The sequence below is a fragment of the Manis pentadactyla genome, chromosome 6, assembly GCF_030020395.1.
Source record: "Manis pentadactyla isolate mManPen7 chromosome 6, mManPen7.hap1, whole genome shotgun sequence".
Taxonomy (NCBI): Eukaryota; Metazoa; Chordata; class Mammalia; order Pholidota; family Manidae; genus Manis; species Manis pentadactyla.
This window is the reverse complement of record NC_080024.1, coordinates 53,623,625-53,651,390: the sequence shown is the minus strand read 5'-3', so window position 1 is coordinate 53,651,390 and position 27,766 is coordinate 53,623,625. Positions and strand designations below refer to the sequence as shown.

At 38.7% G+C, this 27,766-nt stretch overlaps 1 protein-coding gene across 1 annotated transcript; it reads right to left on the bottom strand.

Annotated features, from left to right (window-relative positions):
- Positions 1 to 539: 539 nt before the first annotated feature.
- FRZB (frizzled related protein) lies at positions 540 to 26,697 on the bottom strand. Its single transcript, XM_036879433.2, has 6 exons — positions 25,426 to 26,697; positions 19,922 to 19,969; positions 9,353 to 9,418; positions 5,310 to 5,514; positions 4,856 to 4,919; positions 540 to 1,795 (listed from the first exon to the last, which is right to left on the bottom strand). Exons 1-6 carry the CDS (start codon positions 25,886 to 25,888, stop codon positions 1,679 to 1,681), a joined length of 963 nt encoding a protein of 320 aa, XP_036735328.2. The 5' UTR covers positions 25,889 to 26,697; the 3' UTR covers positions 540 to 1,678.
- Between the last annotated feature and the right edge of the window lie 1,069 nt (positions 26,698 to 27,766).

The window sequence follows — 27,766 nt, the reverse complement described above, 5'->3', positions numbered from 1 at the left end:
ACCTACACCCGCAGCCTCTAGAAAGAGCCGCGCCGGCCCTGGCATATGGAATGAGGCCCATAGGGCAGACGGCAGCCCCAGAGACGCTGTGGTCCTCATGCGGGCAAAGATAGGGTGTCTGTCCCTGGGACTGTGGAAGTTCTTGGGGTTTGACCCTCAGTCAGAAGGCAGATGTTCTCTTGCTTTCAACAGAGTGAATTTAGATAAAGTATTATTTACTATTTTAGGAGACTTTTGTTCAGAATGAATTTCATTCTTGCCTGCTTGTCCTTGTAGAAGGAAACAGCACCGTTTTGCTTCATAAGACTTTTGTTTGCAGAGTACCATAGCTTAGAAATTTAGATCTGTTAATATCAAACATGTAAAATGAAATGAATGAGACTTTCAAGTGATTGGCGCCGGCTATTCAGCTCTGAAGCGCCCTGCAGGAGGAAGGGGGTGAAAAAAAAGCATCGTTGCTCCCCAACATCCCTGGGGATCACACTGCAGCTTGGGTATGAGATTGTGCATTTGGTTCAAAACTCAAAATAACCTCTCTCTTGACAACCATAAGTCCTTTTATTAGGCATATTTTATGGAGCATGAAATAGCACAAATTCAAATGATAAAGTGCAGGCCAGTGTTTAGGCCTGTAATTCAGTCCATCTTGGGTGTACGAGTACGCAGACACACTCATACACAAACACACACAGCTTGCACATTTCACCATCCTGAAAACTATAGCATTTTTTATGGAGCTACATTTCTTTTAAAAATAACACCCTCATGGCACAGGCATACATCCTTTCTTTTCCTGGTCAAGGCAGCAAGTCAAGATTTATTTTAAAATAAGAAAAAAAAAAAAAGACACCAGTGTGTTTATTTAAAAGGAAGCAAAGTAAACAGACCTATGCTGATAACAGCAGATGCCTAGCTATAATTCACTTCCCTAATGCTGATTAATATATTCATAAACAAATCAGACGTGTTGCCAAAAGAAAAATGCTACTGGAAAAACACCCCAGCAGCTACTGGTTTCAGTTGTGCTTCTCAATCAGGCAAAAGAGTCTCCCCAGCTCCTAGCACTATTTATTTTGTTTCCTGTAATCTTTCAAATAACTCATCTTGTGTATCATTTCCTCATAAATGTTTCCTGGTGCTTGATTGCTTTGCCTGTGTGGCATTTGATTTCAAACTGCCATTTTACCTCTATAAACATTCAGAATTTTCTAAGTGTGAGGAAAGTGCCCAAAAGGCATGTAAAATGAGGCCGTAATTGGAGAACAGAAGTGTGTTTTACAGTATATTTAGCTTTCTGTGTATACCAGAAATCTCTCTTTGCATGCAACTTTGCATCCCCAATCTAGGTGCAGAACAGTAAATTAACATGTACTCCAGCGAAGAGGCCGTGGTATTAACATGTTTAATTTATTATTATGCAAAGAACATTTTCCCATGATTACCAGAATAGGAAACATGTAATATATTTAAGGATCTGCACCCAGACCACAAAAAAAGGAGGTGGTGGGTGTGAGGGAAGAGAAAAGCAGAAAACAAAAGGGAAACAGAAGCAATATCAGTTACCACGAGATTTTTGTGGTAAAAAATAGAATATGATGTGCAATAGTGCAATTTTCCTTTACTAGCCCAGTAATGCAAATCTTAACAGGAAGTCCACTGATGTTCCGCGTCTCAGGGTTTAGTTGCGTGCTTGCCGGGGGTTAGAGTTCCTGCCAGACTTCTGACTCTGAGTGGTATCACTATGGCTAGAATCACTCTTATTGAGTGCAAGATGACGTAGCTTCGCATCCCAGCGCTGTGAAATTTAAAACAGAAAATGGACATGTCACGTGCACAAATCACTAGGGTCATTTCTATAATTCTAACAACTAAGACTACAAAGTCAGTTCTTAACAGCATTTTACTACTTTTCCAAAAGTATAAATTCCGTTTTCCAGGGTTACAGTGAAATTGATGCTATGTGAACATAATTCTCCAATTTTTGAAAAGCACAAAATTGGCCACCTAGGATAGATCAGGAATGCTTTTACATCAAACCTTAAACTTTAAATTTCCACATCAGTAAATGGTGACACAAATTTCTATTAATAACTGTGGGTATTTCCTGAGGTAACATATGCACAAGTCTGGCATTTCACAGGTGATCGACAAATGGAAGATTTACATAGAAAATTCGAAGGGCTTAAAACTATGTGATCCGAGTAGTGAAAACAATGAAAATTTGGGGAGGAAGGGGTGTCTTAAAAATATTTTTCTAAGTAATATCTACTAAGTGCCACACAGAACAAGGTTCTGCCCTCATCTAAGTTTTACAAAGCAGACATTACCAATGTCTTTATTAAGCAGTCAAGCTTCCTAATACTTCATATTAGCAATGCCAATAATATTCAGATGTAATATAATATATAATAAAAGGAAGTTAGTTACATTATGGCTGTAAGGATGACAGCAGTTACTTCTCAAATTTCAATCCATGTAGAAATAAGCTGGAGAGCTTGTTAAAACTGCAGATTTTTATTCAGTGGATCTGGGATGGGGCTCAAGATTTTCATACCTAAATTCCCAGGGATGCCAGTGTTGCTGGTCTAGGGACCACACTTTAAATAGCAAAGAGCTACTGTTGAATTCTAAGTCCATCAGCTACCATGCAAAGTTTCCTGAGCTTACTAAATCTCATTTTCATCATTGTAATTAATAATAGCATCTTCATTTAGATCGTTCTGAAGATTAACATAGAAATAGTTCAGAAGACAGTAAGGAAGATGAAAATGTATCAAGTGTTTAGTACATAATCAATTATCGTTTTTAAATTACTGAATATAGTTCTTCATTTTAGCATACCTTACTCCACTATCTTACTGTTTTTCATATTAAAAACTGCCCAAGGCAGGCCAAATATCTTGATTTGAACAACCCGCTAAAACAGAGACTTAGGTAAACAACAGTTTGCCTGGCAAAACCATAAAAAGGTCTCTGTGAGCAGCTGAATGGGGAAACTCTGATTCAGGGAAACAAAACAAAACAAAACAGTGTCCCCCTTACATAAAACTCTTTCCATCCTCAAACTGACTGGGAAATTAAAGTGAGGATCTCAATGATTCTAGACAAAAAAGATATTCTACCCAAAGTCTTTAGCCCTGAGTATCTGCATGGGAAATAAAAATTGTGTTTGTTCAAGTTATTGGTTTAATTCTTCCTGTTAGCATGTTTAGATCCAGACCAAGAATAGAAATGATTTCACAACAATACTCTGTGAGTCCCCTGTAGCAAGCAATGGAAAATACGTTTGCCTTCCTAAGGAACAGGCCAAACAAGCCATGTATCTGACTCTTCGCATGACTGTTTTGGTACCAAAAAAGGCAGCAAGCCTTGTTACATGCTTTGCATCAGGGGTGGTGAACGTTCTCCCAGTTGATACAGAAATTTAGGACAAATTCCCGTTTTGCATTTAGCAAGTAGAAAACCAAATTAAAAGGATAGTAAGAGATTTCAACATACTGAAGAAGAGCCACTTCTTAAAAAACACCAAAGAAATTGAAGAGATACAAGCAGAATTTCCACAAGTCTGAACTTGAAATACATCTCACTTTTGACAAGTGTACTGGGAGAAAAAAAAGCTTTCTGGAGGGTGGTCTCTCCCTGCAAATAATGCCCTCTACACTTTTGTAGGTCACTTGAATTCAAATGTGTCCGCTGTGTCAAGTGCTAGATGTGTAAGATAGACTACCCAGGGATGTTTAACTTTCCCCATTGTTTCCCAAGCCTTCAAACTCACAGGAGGAAGAGGATGTATTATGTTTGGTACAATTTCCACTCTCCCCTCCCACCACCCTCCTCCCCCATCCCTGACACCCAAATGCACACACACTTTTCAATTCTTTGCCCCTCTACACATACACCCCCACATTCCTTTCTTTCAAACAGATTTGCTTAGAACAGTAAGAAGAAATTACACCTTCTATAATAAGGTAATTTACTGTGAGTTTTTAAAATGCATCACTTACAGAATCAAAGAGGCACTGACTTAAAAACAAAGCTACTTACTGCTCTAAAGACCTAATTTGGTCAGATCTCACATACATGAATTTGGCTGTACTTTGCCCATGGAAATTGGTGTCTATGCATTGAGACAACATTGGTAGTTTCCTACTCATCCTTCATTTTCCCCTTTTTCTTTGACTCAAAGACTGCAATTTGTTCAAGGAAACTGTATGCTCAGCTAAAAAACCTAAATTTCCCAGCCTCTGTTGGAACTAGGGATAGATATGAGACCTAGTCCTGAGTAAAAGTTGCTACATGGGACCTTGGGAAGCCCCCTTTTCCCTCCCTTTTCTTTCTCCCTGAAATGTAGGTGTGATGCTGAAGGTGGGGCAGCTATTTTGTGACCTCCAGATAAACATGAGTATGAAAGCAATACCCTTAAAACTGACAGAGCTGGCAGGAGCCTGGAGTCCTAAGGATAATGTGGAGCCACCCTACCAGTGTTATGAGAAGCTAGGCAACTGTGGTTAGATAACCGACACACATACAGGGAATTCACTCCTTAGATGGAATGGGTATTAAAGACAAACTCAGTACTTGGAATTTAAAATATATACATAGATAGATATAGATATAGATATAGATATAGATATAGATATATAGATATAGATATAGATATAGATATAGATATAGATATAGATATAGATATAGATATAGATGTAGATATAGATATAGATATAGATATAGATAGATATACACATATATCTCAGGGTTTACTACTTCTCATGTAGTTGAGGGCAGCTATTTTATTTAAGTGACAAATAACTGCTTTTCTACTTTTACCTTCTGTGTGTACTTTAAAGTATAGGCTTACCTTAACTTTTTTACCAAGTCGATCCTTCCATTTCTCAGCAATAGAACCTTCCACCAAGAGTAATCTGTATTTTTTAAGGAAGCAACCATTTTTGAAAAATTAAAACATATTAGTGAAAAATACAAGGAATCATTTCCAAAAAATACTGCTTAGTCTAGAATAAGGACAGCCAAGTTTTATAGCAATAATTCTTAACTCTCTGGGAATCATGGGCATCTTAATGTATAAATGAAGTTATGATCCCTCTCCCCAGAAAATGCACAACCACAAAAATGCACACTTATACTTTTCTATCCAATACATGAAATTGAGGGACCCAATTAAAAACCTATCTGTAATCCCTTAGAATGCATGCAGATCCCAAGGTAGGAACTCCAGAGTAAGATCTCTAAGAAATGGTAGTAAGGATAGAGTAGACATAGAAATGTTTCTGAGCCCTCAAGGAGTGAATCACCTGGAGCGCTCCTCGTCTTCATAGCCCATGATGATATACTCCTCGTGAATGTTAAGTGGGGGGCACAGGCAGCCAGAGCCGGCGTGGAGGTCGGCAGTGCCCCGTGGGATGCTCACCAGAGAAGCCTTTAGAATCTCCTTCACCTCCACTACTGCGGTCACATCATGGCACTGCGTCTTTACCTCTTTAACTTTAGCTCGAATGACTGGATAAAAGACAATAAAGCTGATATGGTAATAACGATACACAATAGGTGCCCCACTCAAAGAAGACAAGTAGTCTTCTTTCTAGTCAATTTTTTATTCACTTGATGCTCAATAAATGGTCAGGAAAAGTCAACCTAATATTTTTGCCATAGACATTAGCAAATGACATACTATATAACACCCCTGTCCCCTTAATGTTCAGCCCTGGTCTTCTAATTTGTGTATATATTTGTTTATATGTATATATATGTGTGTATACATGCACATGTGTGTGCATGTAGTTCATTGTGAGAAATCTATTTAGATAATCAAAGACTGAGTGAATCCAATGTAATTTTCCTCAGAAATTTCATTTTGGATGTGTGTATATGTATCATGCAGTTTTAATTGCTGCCAACAGAAAGTTAAACCATGTTAATCTCACTCTACGTAAAGACCTAGTACTTAAATATGCTTTGTTTCCTTGTCAGAATTATTCTATCTGTCTATTCATAGATTTTCTAAAGAGCTGAGGGATCTCTTCGGTGTCATGAAGTTGTCCTGTTCTGTGGCGTTCCCACATGGTCCTGCAATCTTCCCACCTGCCCTGTCTTGGCTCACTTTTCAGACATCAGCTCCTTTCTTCCTTTGTTTCAGTGCATAATTTTTTCTACTCTCTTGTAGGTACACTGCATTTTCTTTTTGAATAAAAACTGTCACTATTAGATTTCGTTCTTTCTGTCTGCTTTGAACTCAGACACTCCAACATGCCTTCCCTCACGTGCCTGGAATATGGGCTAGCCTGTCAACTGTATTAATCTACCTCTCTCAGTGGCCACACTGGCACTCAACTTATCTCACAAGAGTTGGCTTCAGTTCTCAATATAAAGACAAACTGCCCTAGAAATAAACAATTCAGTTGCAAAGTTAAAGTATTTGACTCAGAATCTAGAAAGTACAGTTCTGCTTCTTTTCTGTATTTCTCTCCTTTGGAGGAGCCAAATTCCTTAGATTTCCTCTTCTGGCAAATGAACTTTATTTTTCTAAAGGGGGTATTTGAAAACACCTAAAGAAAAGTAAAACTGTCAGTAAGAAGCCAGTGGCTTTTATCTGGGCACACCCATTGCTCTCCCTCAACATCCATGGATGTTATACAGAGGCAAACACAGTATACCCAAGTGAATCCACTTTTCAAAAGCCTCTTAGGCACTTATCTACAAAGCACTTTCATCTGAATCCCTTCCCACAGTATTTTAGGGGTTTGGGGACCAAAAGGAATGGAAAAAAGTAATCCGTGAAAATATTAAGGCAGCTAATAAACTATTCCCCCATCAGTGCTCCAAACTCCTAAGAAACTTATTCAATAACATTCCGCCAGTATGACACACATCCAAAATGTTACTCATTCTGAAAACTTAAGGACAAACCTTCAGTTTCGCTTCACAGATACTTCAGTCTTCAAAGAATTAGCTGTCTCAAGTATGAGAACTTAGAGTAAACAAAATATAACTGCCCAGCTGTCCCTGCCAGCTGCAATTTATGGGTAAAAGATTTCCCTTCCTATTAGTGTTCTCTCTATTCTGTGTTTTAACAAAAGATAAGATTGCCCTTTTTGAAACGTCACTTGGGTGAATCAGATAATAAATTCACAACCCCAGCTAGCAGACATTTTTTTGTGTCCTGGTTTATGTGAATGTGCTCTATAGCATCCATCAACTATTAGATTAGAGAACTCTGCAAACATTCTCAAACTAATGATTTATTTACCCAGTGTGTCTACTATTTTCATTAGAAATTTTTAGCACATGTACCCACTCCAAAATAAACATCTCTCTTCAAGACTTACTTGATTATTCATGTAACTTTGTTAAAGCTCAAGAGCTTTAACTGAATTAACCTGAATGAAGCAGGTTCTGTCTGAATTATCAATTGCTGCCACCCCCACTTTCTCAATAGACACATGCAGATATCTTACAAAGATAAAAGTCAACATATTTTGAAACTTAAAATGTATTTTCTTCTCAGAGTTTTTCCTCCTATGTAATCATGTGAATGTTTGCCTTCCCCAGAGGAGCTCTAAGCCCCAGACAAGTGAAACCCCTAAACTATGGGCAACCTGGTTACTGTTTGGCTCTGAGGAAGAAAGTATCTCCTTTCCATTAATTGTGATCTGTATCCTATTTTATAATATTCACTCAGCTACTTTGCTGAAGATCTTCTCTTTCTAGGACTTGTAATCACTAGTATTTTAACTTTTAACAAAAATAGCAGCACCAACCATTGCAGCACTAAGAAAGTTGGGTAACATAAGATAAATTCAAATTCAACTCAGTTTCCTTGATGTGACATTTGTACTAAGTTTTTAGTATAACTGTGCTTAGAAACTCAAATAGTGGTTTTCAATCTTAAAAAGCTGATCTCATAAAATGAAGACCTCTCTTTCCCTACGATTTTTCACATCAGTTTGTAGAGGAATGGGTCCTCAGATGAGCAGCCAGGCATTTGACTTCTTAGATAAACATGACCTTCCAACCTTGGGAAGTGCATCCACGATTGGCTAGGAGGCACTGGGTCCCTCTCAGGAGGAGTAGTAAGAAAAAATAAATATTGATTCCATTGAAGAAAAACTTGGGAAACTAGGTGCATTGATTTTAAAGAGATTTACCTATACTGTGATTTTTCTACTTTATACTTTTTAATACACAGTATTTTCAAAGATCTCAAGATTACTCTTACAGTCTTCCCCATTTCTGTTCTTTCCAACTCCCAAAAGTATAAAAGTAGAAATGTCTGCTGCATATGTCCTATATCCTGTAAAACAGGGAATATAAACTCAATGATAAAACTCTCATTTTAATAATAAAGTTCCCTTTAAAAATCTATTTCATTGCCATGTTTATTCATGGACTCGGCATCAGTCCCTGCAGAGGCAGTAACATGACCTTTATTAATCTCAGAGATGCTAGAAGAAAAAAATCACAATAATATGTCATGGAATACAGCAAATATTGATTTGTCCCTTATATTATCAAAACTGAAAAACTCTATTAACTGACACTTCTAACATAATGGTAATAGAGAGTTGTGACTCTAAAGCATACCAGTACCTAAAGGTACATTCTGAAAATCAAAAAAAAGGACAACTTTGGTTCAATACTCCCTGACAAAATGAGGATAATAAAACAGCTCATGGGGCAGCTGAGAAAGTTACATTAGACAGTGTATGGAAACTACCTAACACAGTACCTGGCATGGAAAGAGCAAGCCTCTTCCTCCTTCAGTCAGATTTGTCTGCTACATTTGGATTTATGGCTCTTCAATTAATATTTAATCAGAATGTTACTTTTCCAGGTCAAGCTAGGTAACAAAACATGTCCTTAATTGAATACTAACAACTTCTGTAAATGTTACTTCCCAATTCTGTCAACGTTTTCCATGAGATAGACTGAAGAGACCAAGTGTGACTCTACTCACCAGCCCTTACACACGGAAGTGCTCCTCTGTTCCCCCGGAGGAAGCACAGCTGGTGACCGGCACACCTGGGAACAGTTAGCTCACCTCCTCCTCAGCCTCTCCGAGGGGGAAGGTCCCTCCCACCTTTGAAATGCAGCTCTGTGTACTTACCTACATGGTTCCATGACGTCAGCAATGCTGCCTGATATGCTTCAAACCCCAGCCTTTGTTAAAGAATTTGACATTTGCCCATATGAGAAACTCTGATTGCCTGGGACAGAATAACTATGTGCTTAAAAGTTGTTTGTTTTTTAAGCATGATTCTTAAGCTGCTCTACTAACTTACACACACACACCCCTTTCTTACCACAGCAGTTTATAGGTCATCCATGAAGTTTTCCTTACCATAGTTGTAATTGTTTCGGAAATAGGTCTTCTGTGAAGCTCTAATAGGCTTACATTTGCAGCGTTCTGAAAAATAAACATTTTAACTATAAGCAAAATTTCAGCATTAGCTTTGTCTATGCACTTTTGGTAAGATTAGATCCAAATTTGGTGGCAAGGAAGCTTTTAGCAATTCTTTATGTATGATCTCTCTGTCCAGGAACTACATTAATGTTTATTCCATCTATATAGCTTCTTATTCAGTGTCAGTATGCTCATAAACTCCTACTCTCCACAAACAAACCACAAAACCTGAGGAAACACTGTTCACCACCATGAATGAATGGAGCATGGCTCCTGAATCCTGCAAGAAACATGCTTAGGGTCAGGGAAGTGAACCAAGGTCGGCTGAGAGGTGATCTGTGTGTGCTCAGGTAACTGGTTTATCCCCGAACAGTACCATCTACGTTCACATGCATTTTACAGATCACCCAGCACTCCTCCAAACATGACTTCCTGGATCTAAAAGCAACTCAGTGAGATAAACAGGTATTACTACAAACCCGTGATCTTAGGAGAGAGGCCCCTTCTGTAGGGAGAATAACAGTTAATTCATTCAGTGGCACTTGTATGCGTATCAAAGGAAATTATTATATGCCTATTTTGAAATGAGAAGGTCCATGATTTTTCAACTTCTGGTGAGTAGTGGCCAAAACACATTTTATAAGCAATACAGGTGCATGTAATAAAAGTTTTAATTATCTCAAAATGTTTCATGTACAGATAAATCATTTAACATCTTGGAGAGAGTAGATTACTATATTGTTTATAGATTATGTAGCTAAGAAATATATGCCATATGTTTCATAACCACATAAGTGGCTATTCACTAAAGTCAATATAAAAAATAAAAAATGTACAATTATCTTAGAAAGCATTTTAGTTTATGTAAAGATGTTTTTTAAATAGTGCCCCTAAGAAAACTTCCTGGAAAACTGTATGGTATGTCTTTCTCTGTTGACACAGAAAAAGGTGGGAAAAAATACATGAATCACAGAAACAGAGCCAACAAAAATATTTAATTTTGAAACTGTTTTATGTTAGCATGGAGGCCAATAAAAGACAGAAGCTTTTGTTGACCACTTGATAATACATTTTCTAATCAAAATAAATTTTATTTCCAGCTGAACTTATAGACAACATGCTTTAAAGTAACAGTCCCAAGGAGAGCAGCCCTCTTACTACCAGCTTTTAAGTTCTAGAAATAAACACCTTTATTGGGGATAGGCGCTGTTCTACAGGAGTCATGGCAACAACTGTTATTTCTCATTCACAAGCGAGGTTAGGAGTTTCTCATCAGCAAACACAGCATTTCCCTTGTTCTGCAGATAGTTTTTAACACAAAATTTCTGCAAAATACAGATCTCAACTCAATAAATGGTGGGTAATATAAATGCTGGTTGCTATTTTGAAGAAGACTCCTCCAATAATAATATTCTTACTAGCAAAGCATTTGTATTCCCATTTGAATGAAAATGGGAAATTATTTAATTCTATTGTACAGTTGCTTTATTTTGTCCTGAAATGTTACCTATTTTTAAAAGACAGATATTCTTGAGGTGAGACTATTTCTAAAAAAATTAATGTTACGGTCTTTGATTTATAATTATCCTCTCTCATATTCAGATATGAACATGTGTTTTTCTATCACTTAAAAGTAGATTACTATTTATGAAAAATATTTCATGTAGATGAATTATCTATATATGTAATTCAGAAATGTGCACATGCTTTAACAAAAAATTCTTGGCGAAAATATACCAACTGTCACTGCACTGAGTCTAATATATTACCACAAAACTTTGCTTGAAGCCCAAACAGATTCCATAAAATTTCCAAAGCAGATTTTTTTTCAAAATTTACATCATCAAGTGACTTAGGAAAATTGTAAGTAGGTGTTTACATAACTACATATACACAACTAGATATACATAGCTAGACCATTTCATAACAGCTAATGAGCTAAGCAATTTTATTCTGGAAACTAAATTTGTTTATCCTAAATGCACTTATTTCTGCTGGCATCGGAAGTGGCAATGCCATGCTACAACCCCTAGTTCTTATTATAAGCAAGTATCTAGGAAAAGACACCCCAGATCTGTGTGCAGGAGGTACTGTCAAAAGGTGGGGGGGAGTTAAAATACAATTCCATTTGTGTTACAGTTTTCATTGTGATTCTTTGAGGATTCACTCTTTCCAACTGGTTTAGAGCTTAAATAATCTTAATTTGTACCAAATGCACTGTATGTTATATATCTTGGCATTTGACCCTAGAAGCCCACTTGTCATTTTTTCTTCATTTTAAGATACAATATAAGGAGCAGACTCAGATTTCAAAAAGATGTAAAAAAATAATTTTTATGATTTGAAAATCTGTATCCCTAACTATGACTTCTTTTTTGAGACCTCAATCTATATTCTTAACCACCTATGAGAAGTATCCACAAGTATGCCCTTAAGTAATTTTAAACATATATTGTAGAGTTAGTGGGAGAATTAAATGAGATAATACCTATAAAATACTTATCACAGTACCTGGCATACCATGCCCCATAAATGTTAAATTATGCTCAAGACTCACTGGGATTCCTAATCCATCATGTATAAAACCATCTAATGAGTAAGAGAAGCAATATTTTTCCAAGGTTCCTTGCCACCTACAGAACTGTGGTGCCTACCAAAAATAAGTGAAGCAATCAGATTTTTCAGTAGCGCTGGCTTCTGCTATTTTGATTCGGGTAGCCCAAGCTAATTTCTGCCCTGATATAAGGAGTCCATGTGAATTATCACATACATCTCCAAAATCTGAAGGATCAATCTTAGCAAACCCAAATGACTGTAAATGTGGCCATTTTAATGAATATCATCATGCTAGAGAATGTGAGAAGGTGATTAAGGGCTCATGGGTTTGAATTCCAGCTCCATCTCTTCCTAGCTGTGTGGCCTTGGGTAAGTTACAAAACCTGTTTCTAAACTAATGATACCTACTTTATACGGTTGTTGGTAGGAATTCAAAAAGTAATTCACATGGAGAATTTGGCATAGAGCATACTGCTTAGGAATCATTCGTTGAATCTTAGCTATTATCAGTAGGAGCAAACAAACCAAAAAAGATCTGAAGATATTTTGTACAAATTCAAGAGCCATTTATGAAACAGAAGAGATGATTTTCTAATAAAAAAAAATCACTTATAAATTTGAAAATAAAAATTTGCTATTTTTTCCCCTAGAGATAGAAACTTTTAACTTATATGTATTATATTTAAATTGGAGGGTTTATATAAAAAAAGGTTAGAATTTAGAAGTCATATTGGTTTTATGTTCACCCAAGGGCATACTCTTCCACAATAAGAATGAAATGATATACAGGACCAAATGGGTCAGTCTCAAAACCATTACGCAAAAACGAAAGCGTTGGATGAGTCCATTTACACAAAGCTCAAGAAACTACAACTTAAATCTATGGCAAGAAAAGGAAAATCTGTGCTTGCCTCATGGTGAGCTGGATGATTGGGCATGAGGTAATTCTCAGGGGTAATGGGAAGGTTATCTTGATCTAGGGGACAGCTACATGGGTATATACATCTGTCACAATTCAGTGTGACATATGTTTAGGAATTGTGCATTTTCCTGTGAGTCAACTACACCTTGGTAAAGTACCATAAACATAAAAATGCATATAAGCCATTCATTTTTCATAAATTGAAATGTGCTATGACTTAGCTGCTGTTCATTACATGTTTAAAATAATATTTGTTTCCTAAACATATACATAGGGCACAGAATATCATATTAGATTTTATTTTGGATTACAGCAGTATATGGAAAAAGCAATGAATTTGATTGGTGAACCTAGGTAATATAATAAGGCTTTAAAAAGCAAAAATAATATTTACTCAATTTAGCTGAAAAAACAAACTCAAATATTGTAATAAAGATCTCAGAGTAATTTGCACTTTGTAAAAGGGAATTGTCTAAGATTGAGAGGACTAATACTACAATTAATAAGCAAAGGAAATTTAGTTTATTCCTTTAGGATTTATGTCATTGGAAATTTTTAAATGCACTGCCTTTAACAAGGTTTCTGGATCCAAGAGTCATTCAGGATATACAAAATACAGAGAGTCAATGTAATGTGCCCATTTTCTCTTTTGAGACACAAAGTATTGTGTTTAATGATGTACTCTAAAGAGGGTAAGTTAGCCAAAAAAATTAAGTGTGGGCTTTACAGTCATTTAGAACCTCATGTATCTAATCCCAGGCACACAGCAAAGAGGTGCAAGACGAGGGAGGTGGTGCCCACTGCTCGTTCCATTGTCCCACAACGGAAGTAACTTTACTATACTACATACCCATAGGCATATAGTATGAGTATATGGGGAACTACCATTAAACTACTAATGAACAGTGGGTGCATGGACCAATAAACTGACTACAAACTTTCAGTGCTGGCCATCTAGAAAACAATGGTTCCACAAACTAAAAAAGAACATTTCCAGGAGAAAATTTTTCATGGAAAGATAACTGCATTAACTCTGTTGTATTTGAAGTACAAATTGGCTACTCAGGTAGAAGTGGTTATTGGAGGGGTGGAGGGACCTGCCAACCAGGGTGATCAGGGTGAGGGTCACAAGGGTGATAACTCAGCCTGTCAGGATGGACTCCAACGGGGAGGAAGCGTTGTAAGGAGAGGCCAAGCACAAAGCTCTGGGGAATGGCCAAGGCCAGGGGCCGGGGGAGAGGAACAGGACAATCTAGATAAGAGCTCAGGGAGGGGAATGCTTAGAAATAAGAATTGGTCAAAAGCATCAAATACTGCAAAGTCATGAGAAAGGTGTATATTTGTCAGCTTCTATAAAATTATAAAAATACTTTTTAAAAATCTAGCCTAATTATTTTTCCAATAATGGATATGTTACCCCAGGTTAATTCAGCCTCTCTATTAGTAAATATTTGAACCAAAGAAAGAACCTGGATTCCTTCTCAAAATTAGTAGGAAACCAAAGAGAAGGAAAAACTTTTGGAGAAGAAAAGAGAGAGAAAAGGTCTAAGCTACCCGAGTAAAATTAGGCCATCCTAGTAAAAGAGCCAGTGGCTGAGCCAGGTACTCCTGTAATCAGAAATCTCTAGGTACTCAGCAGCTCAGCTCAGGGGGCCAGAGGAGTTTCTCTAAAGCACCTGTGAAATAGGGCCAGGAAGAGGTCAGTAAAAACTCTGGGAGAATACCCAACTTACACCAGGGGATACTGCTAATGCTTCCCTAATTTGAAAAAAAAAAAAAAAATATATATATATATATATATGTATATATATATATATATATATATATATATACACACACATATATATGTATATATGTATATGCATGCATGTATCAGAAGGGACCTCAGAGGTCAATACCATATGACTTTACATTAGGAAACAGACCCAGAGAAGCTAAGTAATTTGGTCATGCTCATATAATTAATTAATATCAGAACTGACTAACTATATCTCCTCTCAGGAAAAATTTATGTTTTTCAAATATAAAAGCTCATAAAGTGGTCACCATCACAAAGTAGAAAACTGGAAGGATTCTTTTTCAGACTGTTAACAAAAAATAAATCTTTCTATTGAACCATTTGAATACCTGACTTATTTTCTGTGTTGATCTGATAGACCAAGTGACTCAGTGGAAGAGAGTTAAAATTGCTTTTCTCTGTTTTCTATGTTATGGAAACCAGAGAGTAAGTACGCCTTGTTATGATAGTGAGTTTACAACAGTTAAACACACTCACAAATTGGAAGCTGCTCAGACAGAGTCATAATCTCCAAAAAAAGAAAAAGTTGTTCAGCTTTGAGGCCCAGGATAAATTAACTGGAGTGAAATAATTTATTTTCCAAATTCCAGGCAGAAACAGCTTGACACTTTTGAAACAGGGGTTATGTAGGTTAACAGTGTTTTTGTGTCTTCCTCATTTCCTGTTTTATCATAATCAACCTCAGCTGTTACATTGCTCCAAAGTATAAAAGTTTGAGTGTGAACAAATTATATTTTCTTTGCAGGACATGTGACTATGTCGGTGTTTCTTCACAAGCAGAATGAACTTGTTCTGCCTGTTTTCATCACTCCCATTATACCAGGGAACAGAAAAACATTTATAAAAGAGGAACAGTAAATACTGAACCCAGGAACACTGCATTCATTCTAATTTTACACATTGTGCTATTTGCAGTGTTGCTAATGTCTTCTCTCTTTCACACATTGAAGTGCTGTATTATTCTCACCATACTTCTGGACAAAATTTCTATGTTTTGTTGATATACTTTTTTACTGGAGTATAGTTGATATACAATGTTATATTGGTTTCAAGTATACAGCTTAGTGATTGAATAGTTACATACATTATTAAATCCTCACACCAACTACTAGTGCAGTCACTGTCAACATAGAAAGATATTATAGAACTACTGACTATATTCTCTATGGTGTATTTTCATCCCTGTAACTGATTTATGTTATGATTGAGATTTTGTGCCTCTTTATCCCCTTCACCTTTTTCTCTCACTCACCCCAACCCTTCCCCCACAGTAACTACCAGTAACTTCTCATTGTCTATGAGTCCACTGCTGTTTTGTTCACTTTGTTTTTAGATTCCACATATAAGTGAAATCATATGGTATTTGTCTTTTCTGCCTGCCTTATTTCTCTGAGCATAATACCTACTGAGAGCACATACATTCACTTGGCCAGCAATTTTGATTTACCAATTGTACTATTATGCAAATGAGCTTTTTGGCTTGCTTTGACCAAATATAGTAATAGAAGTGATCCTTAAAATAGAACCATTGCTAGACACCAGTGATTTCCAGCTGATTTTATGACACTATAAGAACATTCTCAATTACAACAAGAAGGTAACAAAATTATTTTAAATAAATCATTTAAATTCACTTATATTTTATGAAAAATAAATGTTTGTTGGGGCACCTTTGATGGATATTGCCTTGGGTCAAACATTTGTTACTCTGATAGGATTTAGTGGAAATCAACAATGAAAACTGTTCCAATCTAATGAAAATTGGTGTTTCAAACTTACAACTTAATAAAATAAATGTTCTGCTTCTACATATAAGACATCTTACAAGGGAGGACATATAGATACATATCAGTGTAAATTACAAGAGGAAAGTGAAATGCAAGAAGTATATAGTAACTAATGGCAGTTGCATGTTCTTACAGAAACAAATGCAGCATTAGTCCTAGTAACAAACACTAGAAACAACGCAAATACCCGGGGACATTAGACCGAATAAAGTGTGGTATATTCATATGATAGAATACAACATAGCAATGGGAATTAAAAAGTACTGCTACACACAGCAAAACAAAGGAAAGCCCCTCACCTAACACACACACTTTAGGATTCCATTCATAAAAATTCAAAATCAAGCAAATTAATATATGCTGTTAGAATTCTTGCTAATAGTTACCTCTGGGAAGAAGGGTGGGAAGTAGTGATTTGGAAGAGGCATAAGGAGACTTCTGAAATGCTGGTAATGGTCTGTATCTTGATCTGTGCAGTGGTTACATAAGAATGCTTGCTTTGTGAAAAGACACTGTGCTGCATGCTTATGGTTTGTGCTTTTTTCTGCATGCATGTCATCCTTCATTTAAAAGTTTCTTTTATGGGAAGAAGGAGTAGGGCTCCATCATGTCCCTCCCAGTTGCACCAGACTGAGAGAGCATTCATCATTTTCCTGCTCTGGTAGCCCCCACCTGGCTTTAACACAGCCTTACTTGGAAGTAGGCATCATGCAGACAGAGGCTGCTCCAAGAGCAGCCCTCTAGTTCTGACACAAGAAGTGGGAATAGGGTCTCTCCCAACATACTCCATTCTCTTCCACCCCATCCCTCAGGCAACTGTGGGACACTGATGCAGCAAGAGCTAAAGCAAGGGGGGACCCTCAGAAATCTAAAACGCTGACAGAGGAGAACCTTCCTTTCTGATTGCACATGTGATGTCAAGAGGTTGGGGCAAACCACCATTGCTTTGTCCTCTCACCTCTTGGCCTTAGACACAGGCAAAGTCACGTAAGCACAGCACAGAGTGGGTACTTACAGCCCAGCTTTCTGGCCAAAGGATGAAAAAAGAGGAGTCACCTAAGAACTGAAAAGTACTGGGGAGGTCACAGAGAGGGAGGAGCTTGGGAAAACGATTCCATAAAATTGTTTATGAACTGCTGGGCTCACCCTGGGTATATGAGTCTTTCATTAAACAGCATACAATAGACATAAAAAAACTCAACTGTGGGGTAGATCACTGCCCTGATCTCATAGGTCACTGGGTAGTGTACACATAGGATAGATCTGAAAGGCACTGCAAAGGCTTTGGAAATGGAACCGACACTGCAATCACAGCCTACAGAAAACTAGTAAAAATTTGCAGCCTAAACCCAATTATATTGACTCCTGCTAAAAGAAAAATATCAACATTCTCTGTAGGACTTCAAATAAGACCCAAAGTCTTAGAACATAATATTCTAAGTATTCAGGATGCAATAAAAAATTACTCTGCATATGAAGAACAAAGAAAATCTCATTTTGTGTGAGAAAAAACAAATGGCACAAATGTTGAGGTTACCCAACAATGTCTTTAAGCCAGCTTTTATAAAAATTCTCCAAAAATGGTGAACACCCTTGAAATGAATGGAAAGCTAGAAAACCTCAACAAAGAAAAAGAAAAACAGGAAAAAGTAACTAGAAATTCTAATTTTGAGAATTGCAATAACTGAAATAAAAAATATCACTGGATGGGCTCAATAGCAGAATGGAGATGACCGAGGAAAGAGTCAACAAACTTGAAAAACAAACCAATAGTAATTATCTAGTCTAAAGAATAGAAAAGATTTTGGGGGAAATGAACAGAACCTCTGGAACTTGTGGGAAAATACCAAAAGATCTAATGTTCATATCACAATAGTCTTGGAAGAAGAGAATGTTGTATAAAAATATTTATTTGAAGAAATATTTGTTTAACACTTCCCAAATATAATATATATATATAATATAAACACTTTCCAAATATTAAAGAACAGAAAACAATAAAGTAAAAAACAGGAAAACAGAAAAATCAGTGAAGCCAAAAGATAGTTCTTTATATTCAGAATATATAAGAATTCTCAAAACTCAATAGTAAGGAAACAACCCAACTTAAAATGGAGAAACCACTTGAACAGACACTTCACCAAAAAGGATATGTATGGATGGCAAATAAGCTCATGAAAAGATGTCCAATATCATTAACCATTAGAAAAACACAAATCAAAATGAGCTATCACTATACATCTATTAAAATGGCTAAAATAATTTTTAAGTTTTTTTAATTGAAACTTTTAATAAGGTAATCATAGATTCACATGCAGTTGTAAGAAATAATTCAGAGACATCCCTTATACTTCGTTCAGTTTCCCTCAATGGTAATGGTTTGAAAAACTATTTTTTTAATTTAAAGTATCACTGATATACAATCTTATGGAGGTTTCACATGAACAACATTGTGGTTTCAACATTCACCTGTATTACCAAGTCCTCACCGCCCCCACCCATTGCAGTCACTGTCTATCAGCGTAGTAAGATGCTATAGAATCATTACTTGACTTTTTCGTGTTGTACTGAAAATGGCTATATTTTTAAAAAACAAAACTAACAATACCAAGTGTAAGCAGGGATGTAGAACAACTGAAACTCCTACACACAGCAAAATTAAACAGTCATTTCAGAAACTCTTTGCTTGTTTGTTTGTTTGACAAAGTTAAACACAACCTTACCATATAACCCAGTAATCCTATTCCTAGACACTTATCCAAGAGAAATGGAAAGTTATGTTCATACAAAACTTGTATACATATATTTATAGTAGCTCTATCCACGATTGACAAAAACTGGACACAACCCAAATATCCTTCAAGGTGTGAATGGATAAATAAATGATGATATATCCAAGTAATAAAATATTCAAAATCAAAATGAATGGACTATTGATACAGGCAACAATTTGGATGAATGGACTATTGATACATCCAACAATTTGGATGAATCTCAAAAGCATTCTACTGAGTGAAAGAAGCCAATTTCAAAAGGTTACATACTCTATCATTCCATTTATATAACAATCTCAAGAAGACAAAACTACAGTGATAGAGAACAGATCAGTGATCACCAGTGGGTGAGGGTGGGGAAACTTGTAATGATAATGAAATGGCACACAGAAGTTTTTTTTGAGGCGATGGAACTGTTCTGTATCCTGATTATGGTGGTGGTTACACAAGACTATCCATGTATTAAAATGCATAGAATTCATAAACTCATAGAACTTTTAATGACCAAAAGAAGTGGTCAATTTTGTTATGTGCTAATGTCAAAAATAAAATTGATTTAAGTAAAGAAATAATTGTATAAGTTTGTCCCCAGAAAAGACTTGCATATCTAGATTACATCAAAGACTAGTTTGACCACTGTGAAAACCACAAAGACAGTGATATACTCACCACTGCTTGCTCCTCTACAGTTTCCATTACTAGAATCCATAGGAAAATCTGGAAGGTGATAGAATAAAGTAAGTTTCATTATTATTTCAAGCATTCACATACAAAAATCTAATTCAGTCACAAGTTTGATTTGGGTAAGAACACAGGTGTCTTAAGAAGTGGATTCTTCTTAGTGCCATAATGTGGGCACTCTATCATTTATAGGTCAAAGAAGGGCAAGATCTATTTTTTTGTGTGATTCAAAGGTGATATACCCTTTGAATGCTCAACTATGCATAAAACTTCAGGATTTAATAAAGCTTTTGAGTTTCACAAATTTTGTGAATTAGGACCATCCTATCACAATAATGCCCATGCACATACTAGGCACTCACTCAACATCAAGAGCCACCTCTTGATGACTTAAAGAACCAAACACACCTCTTTGATAAACAGATGAATTACAGTTTGCTGGCATACATTTAAATGATTAGTGCCTAAGGAAAACATGCAGAGAGCATTCTCACCCTCTTTGTTAATTGTATACTAAACAGCTCTTCAGCAGAAAGGAAGCCTACCATCCAGGGACTACTCAAGCCAGTGCAATTAATAGATGTGATAATAATTGGAAATTGCCATTGACTCTTTTCATGATCCCATAATCCCAGAAAATAGTAATGATAAATGATGATAAATGGTAATGAATATGGTAATTCTATAAAGTTCTTCGGTATTCTAGGTAAGAAAGCAGCCTCTAATGAATAACATTGAATGCCTCAGCAAAGCACCATGCTGAGAGATGGGATGCTCAGCTCTGTATTCTTGACACTTCAACTCAGTACATATGAGTGCACTTTGTGGCCTGCTGAGACTGAGGAACTCAGGGTTAGACGTGCAAATCTGGAATGCATGTTCTCTGCTATCTCAAAAGCACAGTGAAGTAGTTATCTCTCATCTCTTGGAATCCCTTGTCCAAGGCTGTCTTTTATTCTCTGAAGCTATAAGTAAATAGGCTTTTGAAATATAATGAAAAAACTTGATCCTTTAACTGCAATCTGATGGTCAAAAGACATAGATTCTCTCGTTAGGAATCACCTCTTTCTTAATAAGAAAGGAAGTGTAGCGTACAATTGGTTCTGGTGTGAATTTTCTTTCTCCTAATAGCTTATGATCTTGGACAAGCCACTTAACTTCTCTGTATACCTCAGCTTCCTTTTCTGCAAGCTGGGAATAGTAGTACCTAAATAAATTAATACGCATAACACACTGAAAGTAGCACTGAGACGCGTTAAGTATTACTAGTTCTTAGTCTGCCGGTGCTAATGTTCCTCTCCTCTGGATGACCCATCCTCTTCCCAGTGATGTTGTTAAATATTTATGTTGCACTTTACCATTTATCAATCACTTCAAATTAATATTTTTTTATTCTTTATGATCCTGAATGTCAACTGATTTGCTTAAGGTACAACATAATGGCACCCCTGGAATTCCAGGTAAGGGCTTAACACAGAAAATGGTTTTCTTTTAAGTGGAGGAAATATATCCAGTTCTTAATTATTCAAAACTATTTGTCTATAGGCTCTTGGTCTCCTGCCTCTTACACCTAAAAGACATTTGTCTCTTACAGCCCAATTATAATTTAGTCAATTTTGCTATTTATAGAAACAATTATTTGGAAATTGGGTGGTAATGAAATTTTAAAAAGAATTAAAAACATTTGGGGACTACCTGAGACTCTATTACCACTGATAATTTGGTTCGTTATCAATTAAATACCATAACACTCTGAGACAATTTTCCCTACCCCATCCAGAATGCCTTTCAATATTTTACAAGAAGGATCTTTAGAATCATGTTTTCTCTCTAGTCTTAATCTAAAATTTCCATTTCTTTTTTCCATTCCACTTTCTTCCTATCACACTAAATAATTCTTCCTTCTTGGTACTTGGCCCCTCAAATATTTGTAGACCAGAGCTAAAGAAAAGGCTGCCTGTTCCTCAGAGTGGGGAAATGATTAAACAGCAGCTCATGCATGTGAAAGTTGGCGCAGCTCAGCCGGCCGGGAGACGGCCTGGAGAAATGTGCTGAGCAAGGGCTGGGGGGGCACGTTAACACTGCCTCGGAAACCAGCAATAACTGGGGATTGATTATAAAGCCTTTGGCTTGGCCAACCGTGGGTGTTGCATACATAGCTGTTAAGTGTCATACCATAAATTATCTTAAATACTTGATTTCTACATTTCTGAGAAAAACTATTTGTAACGAGCAGTCACCCATCAGACTCATTGTTTCTTCCTGTTGCCCCCAAAGGGATCTGATCTTGAGTCCCAGGTCCAGGTCAGTTTGTGTAAAATGAAATATTGAGGTTATATATTCTGAAGAAATAAGATGTGCTCCTCCAGTTAGGTCCCAGTGAGAAGCTTGCTTTCCAGAGCTGAAATGGTAAAAGAGTTCTAGGCTATGTCTGTACTGACCAACATACCATTTCAAAAAACAAACGAAAAAGAAAATGTCAATTTGATACAGTGATAATAATAGTAAAATAGTGACAGCAAGAATTTGTTAAGGGCTGTGTGCCAAGGATTATATATGGTGCTTAATTTTATCTTCACCATATATAGGCAGTATTGTCCCCATGTTACAGATCAGAAAACTGAATCAGAAAGGTTATATAATTTCCCTATAATAACAACTGATTGGAGAACCAAGACTCGACACCTGGTCTGCCTGACTCCTAGCCCATATCCTGCACTCACCACATGGTATTAACTATTTGACTAAATGTCTTATCTGATTGGCTGAGTAATTAAATTGAACTGAACTCTCAGATAAAACAGACAAAGGAGTTGTGCATGTGGCCACAACTCTATAGTAAATATAAAATGAAATGTGGAAAAGAATAAGTTTAATGGAAATACATTACTGATGGTCAGAACATGACATTTTCTTTATAAATGTATGTTTGCTATTAGTATTTTGAAAGCAAAAAGCAGTCTGAAGCAATACTCCATTGCAATAAGACTTCGCTTTGTAAAATGTCCTAAACTTGTTTGTGGACTCATAACGTACTAATGTGTGTACAGAGCCATGGGAATGGTAGGATTTGAAAATCCTGTTGGCATTGAGGGAATGAAAGCTTGTCTCATTTTTATATTCAGCTGGATAGATTTCTAGTCATAAGGCACAGGGACTCTGTTTATACCTCAAGGAAGGAAAAACCCCTGCTTCATGACCTATCATATCCCAATAAACCAAGGAGTGTGTTGCATCGTAAATTAAACCAGCCACATTGTGGTATTTCCTAAGTAATTCCAGGTGCCTAACGGTTTGACCCAGGATAGGGAATGTAATTTTCAGCAAGCTGGCCTTGAAAGCCACGGGACCTTCAGGCTAGAATCCACCCTTCCATTCTCCATCCCCTCCTCCCATTCACCTCCCTCCTGTTATCCCAGTCTCTGACCCACTGAAGGATGTAGCAAAGGGAGACCATCATTAAAATATGGTTCCAACCGCATGCACCCCTACTTATTTTTCTAGGAAGGATGCTGCCAGCAAAGCAGATATTATGATGTTCCAAAACAGCTCAGAAATCAGGTCCCATGAACTGACAACTTATTTCGATGCAAGTCCTATTTGAGTGCTTCAATGAGGCAACTGTTCTGTTTGGGCCATGATGATAGGTAACTTGGGGACATGTAAGGAAACTGCTTGCCATTTGTACTGACTATGGCTTTTAAGAACAGTTAACTTTGCCAAACCTCTCCCATTTGATGGCCACCTCTAAGAGAGGTTTCAGAGCAAGTCATCTCCTTAAAGGGGAGGAATGCATTTCAGCATGACCCATAGCCACCTCCTTCCTAGCTCTTGGCCTGACAGGAGCACCAGCATTTAACGGACCCTAAGTGCCCAGCAGACCAGTGTCTTGCAGAGTCTGCACAGCTTATGACATTAGGGAGTACAAAGGTTCAAGAGTGCCCTTCTGGCCTTCAGATTAATAGGAAATAAGTTTCTTTCCAAATATTTTACACCACTAATTCTTGGTTCTTGACAAAAGTCAAGGTATATTCAGAGAATGATAAACTAAGTGAGGGGACCATCAAAAAGCTCTTGAAATCTTTCTGTTCAGTTCTGATTTTGCAGCTATTTGTACTTTTCCCTTCCTACTCTCTTTATGGGAAGTAGGTCAGTGTGCACAGAAAGCAGCTCCCTGACAACCAGGAGCTGTTACCTAGGAGTGGACTAAGGAGATGAGCTTGGGCTGAGCAAGGGGAGAAGGAAAGAAGTTGATGCCCAAGAAATCCATGGAGAAGAAGATAACCAACCTCACATCTAAGAGTAGAGTGGATCTGCAGAGGGTATGAGATAAGACCACTCGTAAAAAAATTAGGTTTGTTTTTAAAGTATATGAAGGGTGAAGTTCGAGCTTTAGGTTAGTTGGTAGGAGTGACATTGAGTAGGAATTAAATGGACTAAGTTCAGTTGGGGTCTTGAGAGTTATGACTGTCAAAAGCAGACAAAACACTAGTGAGAAAAACAAACGTGTGACTGAGTCCATTAAATGTAGAGCTGCAATATAATTTTAAAGTGGGGAAAATAGAAACGAATGTGTGGTAGATGCACACACAGAGAAAGGGCAAGAAACAGGATATTAAAGACATTACTTATAGAGCATACGAGTGGGATAAGCGGTGAGATTAAAAATAACATTCCATGAGGGTATGATGATAACATGGCGTAAATATAACTCCTTTCATCCATATGTCATTTAGAAAGTGGCTTGAAGGCATTTGGGAATGTGAATGGAGCCCAGCGATTTCACTCTGTCAGCTCTGTGGCTGGGAGCAAGTCACAGCAGCTAATTTAGCAGTGCATAGCAATGTTTCAGAGCTGTTTCAGGCTCGAATGGGAGAACAATTTATCTCATTGAAAGGAGGGGGAAATTTAAGGTGAAGGTAATTGCTCAAATTGGATTTTGAGCAAACACATACTATTAACATCCGGGGGTTGGAGTAAGGTTACTGACATTGTCTTGGCATTTTTAATGATCCGAAGAAAACCATGCTTCAGTGCTTCAGTTTTCTATTTTCACCGCATAGTCTTGACAAAACAGCTAAAACACTAACAGTATAGAAACTGATCACTGAGAATACAAGAGACTCGGGGAAGAAAGCTGACTGGTTGTAAACAAACTAAGAAAGGAAGAAAAGAGCATCACTATACAAAGCCATGGTTCCTTCCACGTGTAAAGAGTGGGAAGTGAAGGCTGAGTGTTCAGTAGGGGTCGGGGGGTGGGGGGGAGTGGAATGAAGCCGGCGCTTCAGAAAGATAGATCAGCTATCGGAACAGATCACTTTGGGAGGATGAGGAGGGGAGAGGGGAAAAAGGAACGGTGCTTGGCTGAGGACTGATTAGGAGAGGCGATCCGAGGGCACAGGCAGAATTCACGAGTAAAGGCAAGCGGCAAGGAGTCCGAGGAGTGAGGGGCTGGAGGTCAGGGGAAGAGCTTGGGCAGCGTCGGCACTCACCCGCTCCGTCCGCGGTGACGATGGCCTCGGGAGAGATGCACACGCCGCGGTCATAAACAGGCAGCTCCTCGCAGGCCAGGCTCTCGGGCCACGCGTGGCGGTACTTGATGAGGATGGGCTCGCAGCCCTGCTGGGCCCGCTCGCACACAGACTTGCAGGGCTTGATGGGCTCATGCTGGAAGTCAATGGTGCAGATGGGCGCGTACATAGCGCAGAGGAAGAAGAGCAGATCGGGGCTGCAGTGGGTGCCCAGCAGCCCTTCGAACTGCTCGATGGCCAGGATGGCGTTGGCCTGGGTGCTGTGGTGCAGGTGATTGGGCATCTTGGTCATGTTCCAGGGCAGGGACTTGCACAGCGGGATGCGGACGGGCTCACAGGCTGCAGCCCCGACTCCGGGCGCCCGGAGCAGGCAGAGCGCAGCCAGGGCGAGCAGCACCATCCGTCCCGGGCTGCCGCAGACCATGGTCCCGGCAGGACGGGGCAGGATGGGGCAGCGAGCAGCAGCGCCGAGGACGCGACAGGCCCGCAGCGCCGTCTCTCCTCCGCCCGGCAAGTGAACACAATGATCTGGGAGCTTCTCCTCCCCCGGCAATCTCACAGCTTCCTTGGATCAAATTCCCCCAATGGGGTCCCACGAGCTCCAGCCGCCGCCCCCGCCGCTCTGGCTGCTCGTTCTCGGCGTCTAAGCCTTCTGGGGCAGCGGCATCTATTTATTCCTCGCTCCCTCTGGCAGAAACATCAGATTTCACAGATTCAGATGAGGGGAAAACAAGAGGAAGCGAGGGAGAAATAATAACAAAGTCGAATTCAGCGGAGGTAGTTGGAGCTCCCGAGAGTCACGTCCCCGGATTACAAAAAGGTGCTGAAAGAAGCATGAAATCCTCCGGCCGGGGCTCGGGGAGGGGGCGTGAGGGGTAGGAAGGAGGCGAAGACTCCCAGCGGAGGAGGAGGGTGCAGTAAAATGTTCAAGTCTTGGAGGTTAATCCAAGGAATCCAGTTCTTGATGTGAGCAGCGGGTTGCAGCCACCGCCGTTGGCAGGAGGAGCCTCGACGGGAGGTCTGCGCCTCCGACCGCCGGCTTTTCCCTTTGCCACTTCGCGGCCAGAGAGGCAGCTCCGCCCCGGTGCAGTCCCTGCCCTCCCACGCCGGCTCCTCTTCCCGCGAAGGCAGTGGGGGGTCGGGGGGAGAAGGTCTGTGGGCTGCAGGCGGAGGGGAGGGAAGCCTTGAGACGCAGGGAGGCTGTCGGCCCAAGACAGCGCTGAGATCTGCAGCTCCTCCCCGACCTCACGCTGGGGCGCCGGCTCCTCACTGGGGAGCCCACCCCTGTTCCCCACTCGGAGCCCAAGCAAGCCCCTCGCTCCCTGGAGATCGTTCTGTAAGCAACTGACAGCGTTACCTCTGTGATCACCAGCTCAGCAGAAGGTCAGACCTGAGGAGGAAAGACTAAGCAACGTCACTGTGAGTGTTCAAGTTGCAGAAAACACGGACCCCTGTGAGCTGTGGAGGAGACTTACCAATCCAGAGCTCCTGACTACAGAAGTCTGCACTATGAATGACTAGGTGCGGGGGGGGGGGGTCACCTTTCATAAAAAGAGATACATTATGCTGTGCATAATTACAAGTAGATCACCAGAAACAAGAAATAATTTGGGGGTTTTTCTTCTCCTTTTAGTTTTTTTCTCTGCCTTGCAGAATTAGAACTTTTGCATTTTGCTTTTTAAGAGTGAAAACTCACTGCTTTAAAGAGTTGGACTTTTTTTTTCCCCCTGATTTAACTCACTGAAATAAACTAGCTCTTCCTATTTAACTCTTCTCACCAACAACTTCACCTAACACTTGAGACAAATGTGTGGGTAACTTACACCACACAGGTAATAATGATGATGATGATGATAACAGTAGAGCTCCTTCTAGTTCAATCTAGAGAGGAACTTCCAAAAGAGTTCAATCTAGAGAGGAAAATAGAAAACTGATCCCCTCTGGTAGGCTCCTTCCACTAATGAGCTGCCTCCTTTCCTTCCCCCCACTACCCTTTCAGGGCAGATTGTAAATGGAATAACCTGCGACGCCCTCCACCCTTCCCTTTCACTGAGCAAAAGGATAGCAGAATGTCAGAAAACACAGCCCTTCATTGAGAAGAGAAGGAAACAAACCCTAAAACAAAACAAGAAGTCACCTTTGCTCTGTTTCATTCAAATACTTCACTGCTTTAATATAAGCCACTTCTTACAGTCAATGAGAAGCAGAAAAGATGCCCCCACTTCAGACATACACTGAGACATCGGTTTCTGTTCCAGTTTTGACTTGACAGCACTTATAAAATGTCAGTGCTAACTTGAGT

Coding starts and splice junctions, on each gene's coding strand:
- FRZB (XM_036879433.2), bottom strand. CDS start 25,888: ATGGTCTGCGGCAGCCCGGGACGGATGGTGCTGCTCGCCCTGGCTGCG. Junction 9,419..19,921: donor CTGTAGAGGAGCAAGCAGTG/GTGAGTATATCA, acceptor TTTATTTTTCAG/AACGCTGCAAATGTAAGCCT. Junction 4,920..5,309: donor GAAGACGAGGAGCGCTCCAG/GTGATTCACTCC, acceptor TAAAAAATACAG/ATTACTCTTGGTGGAAGGTT.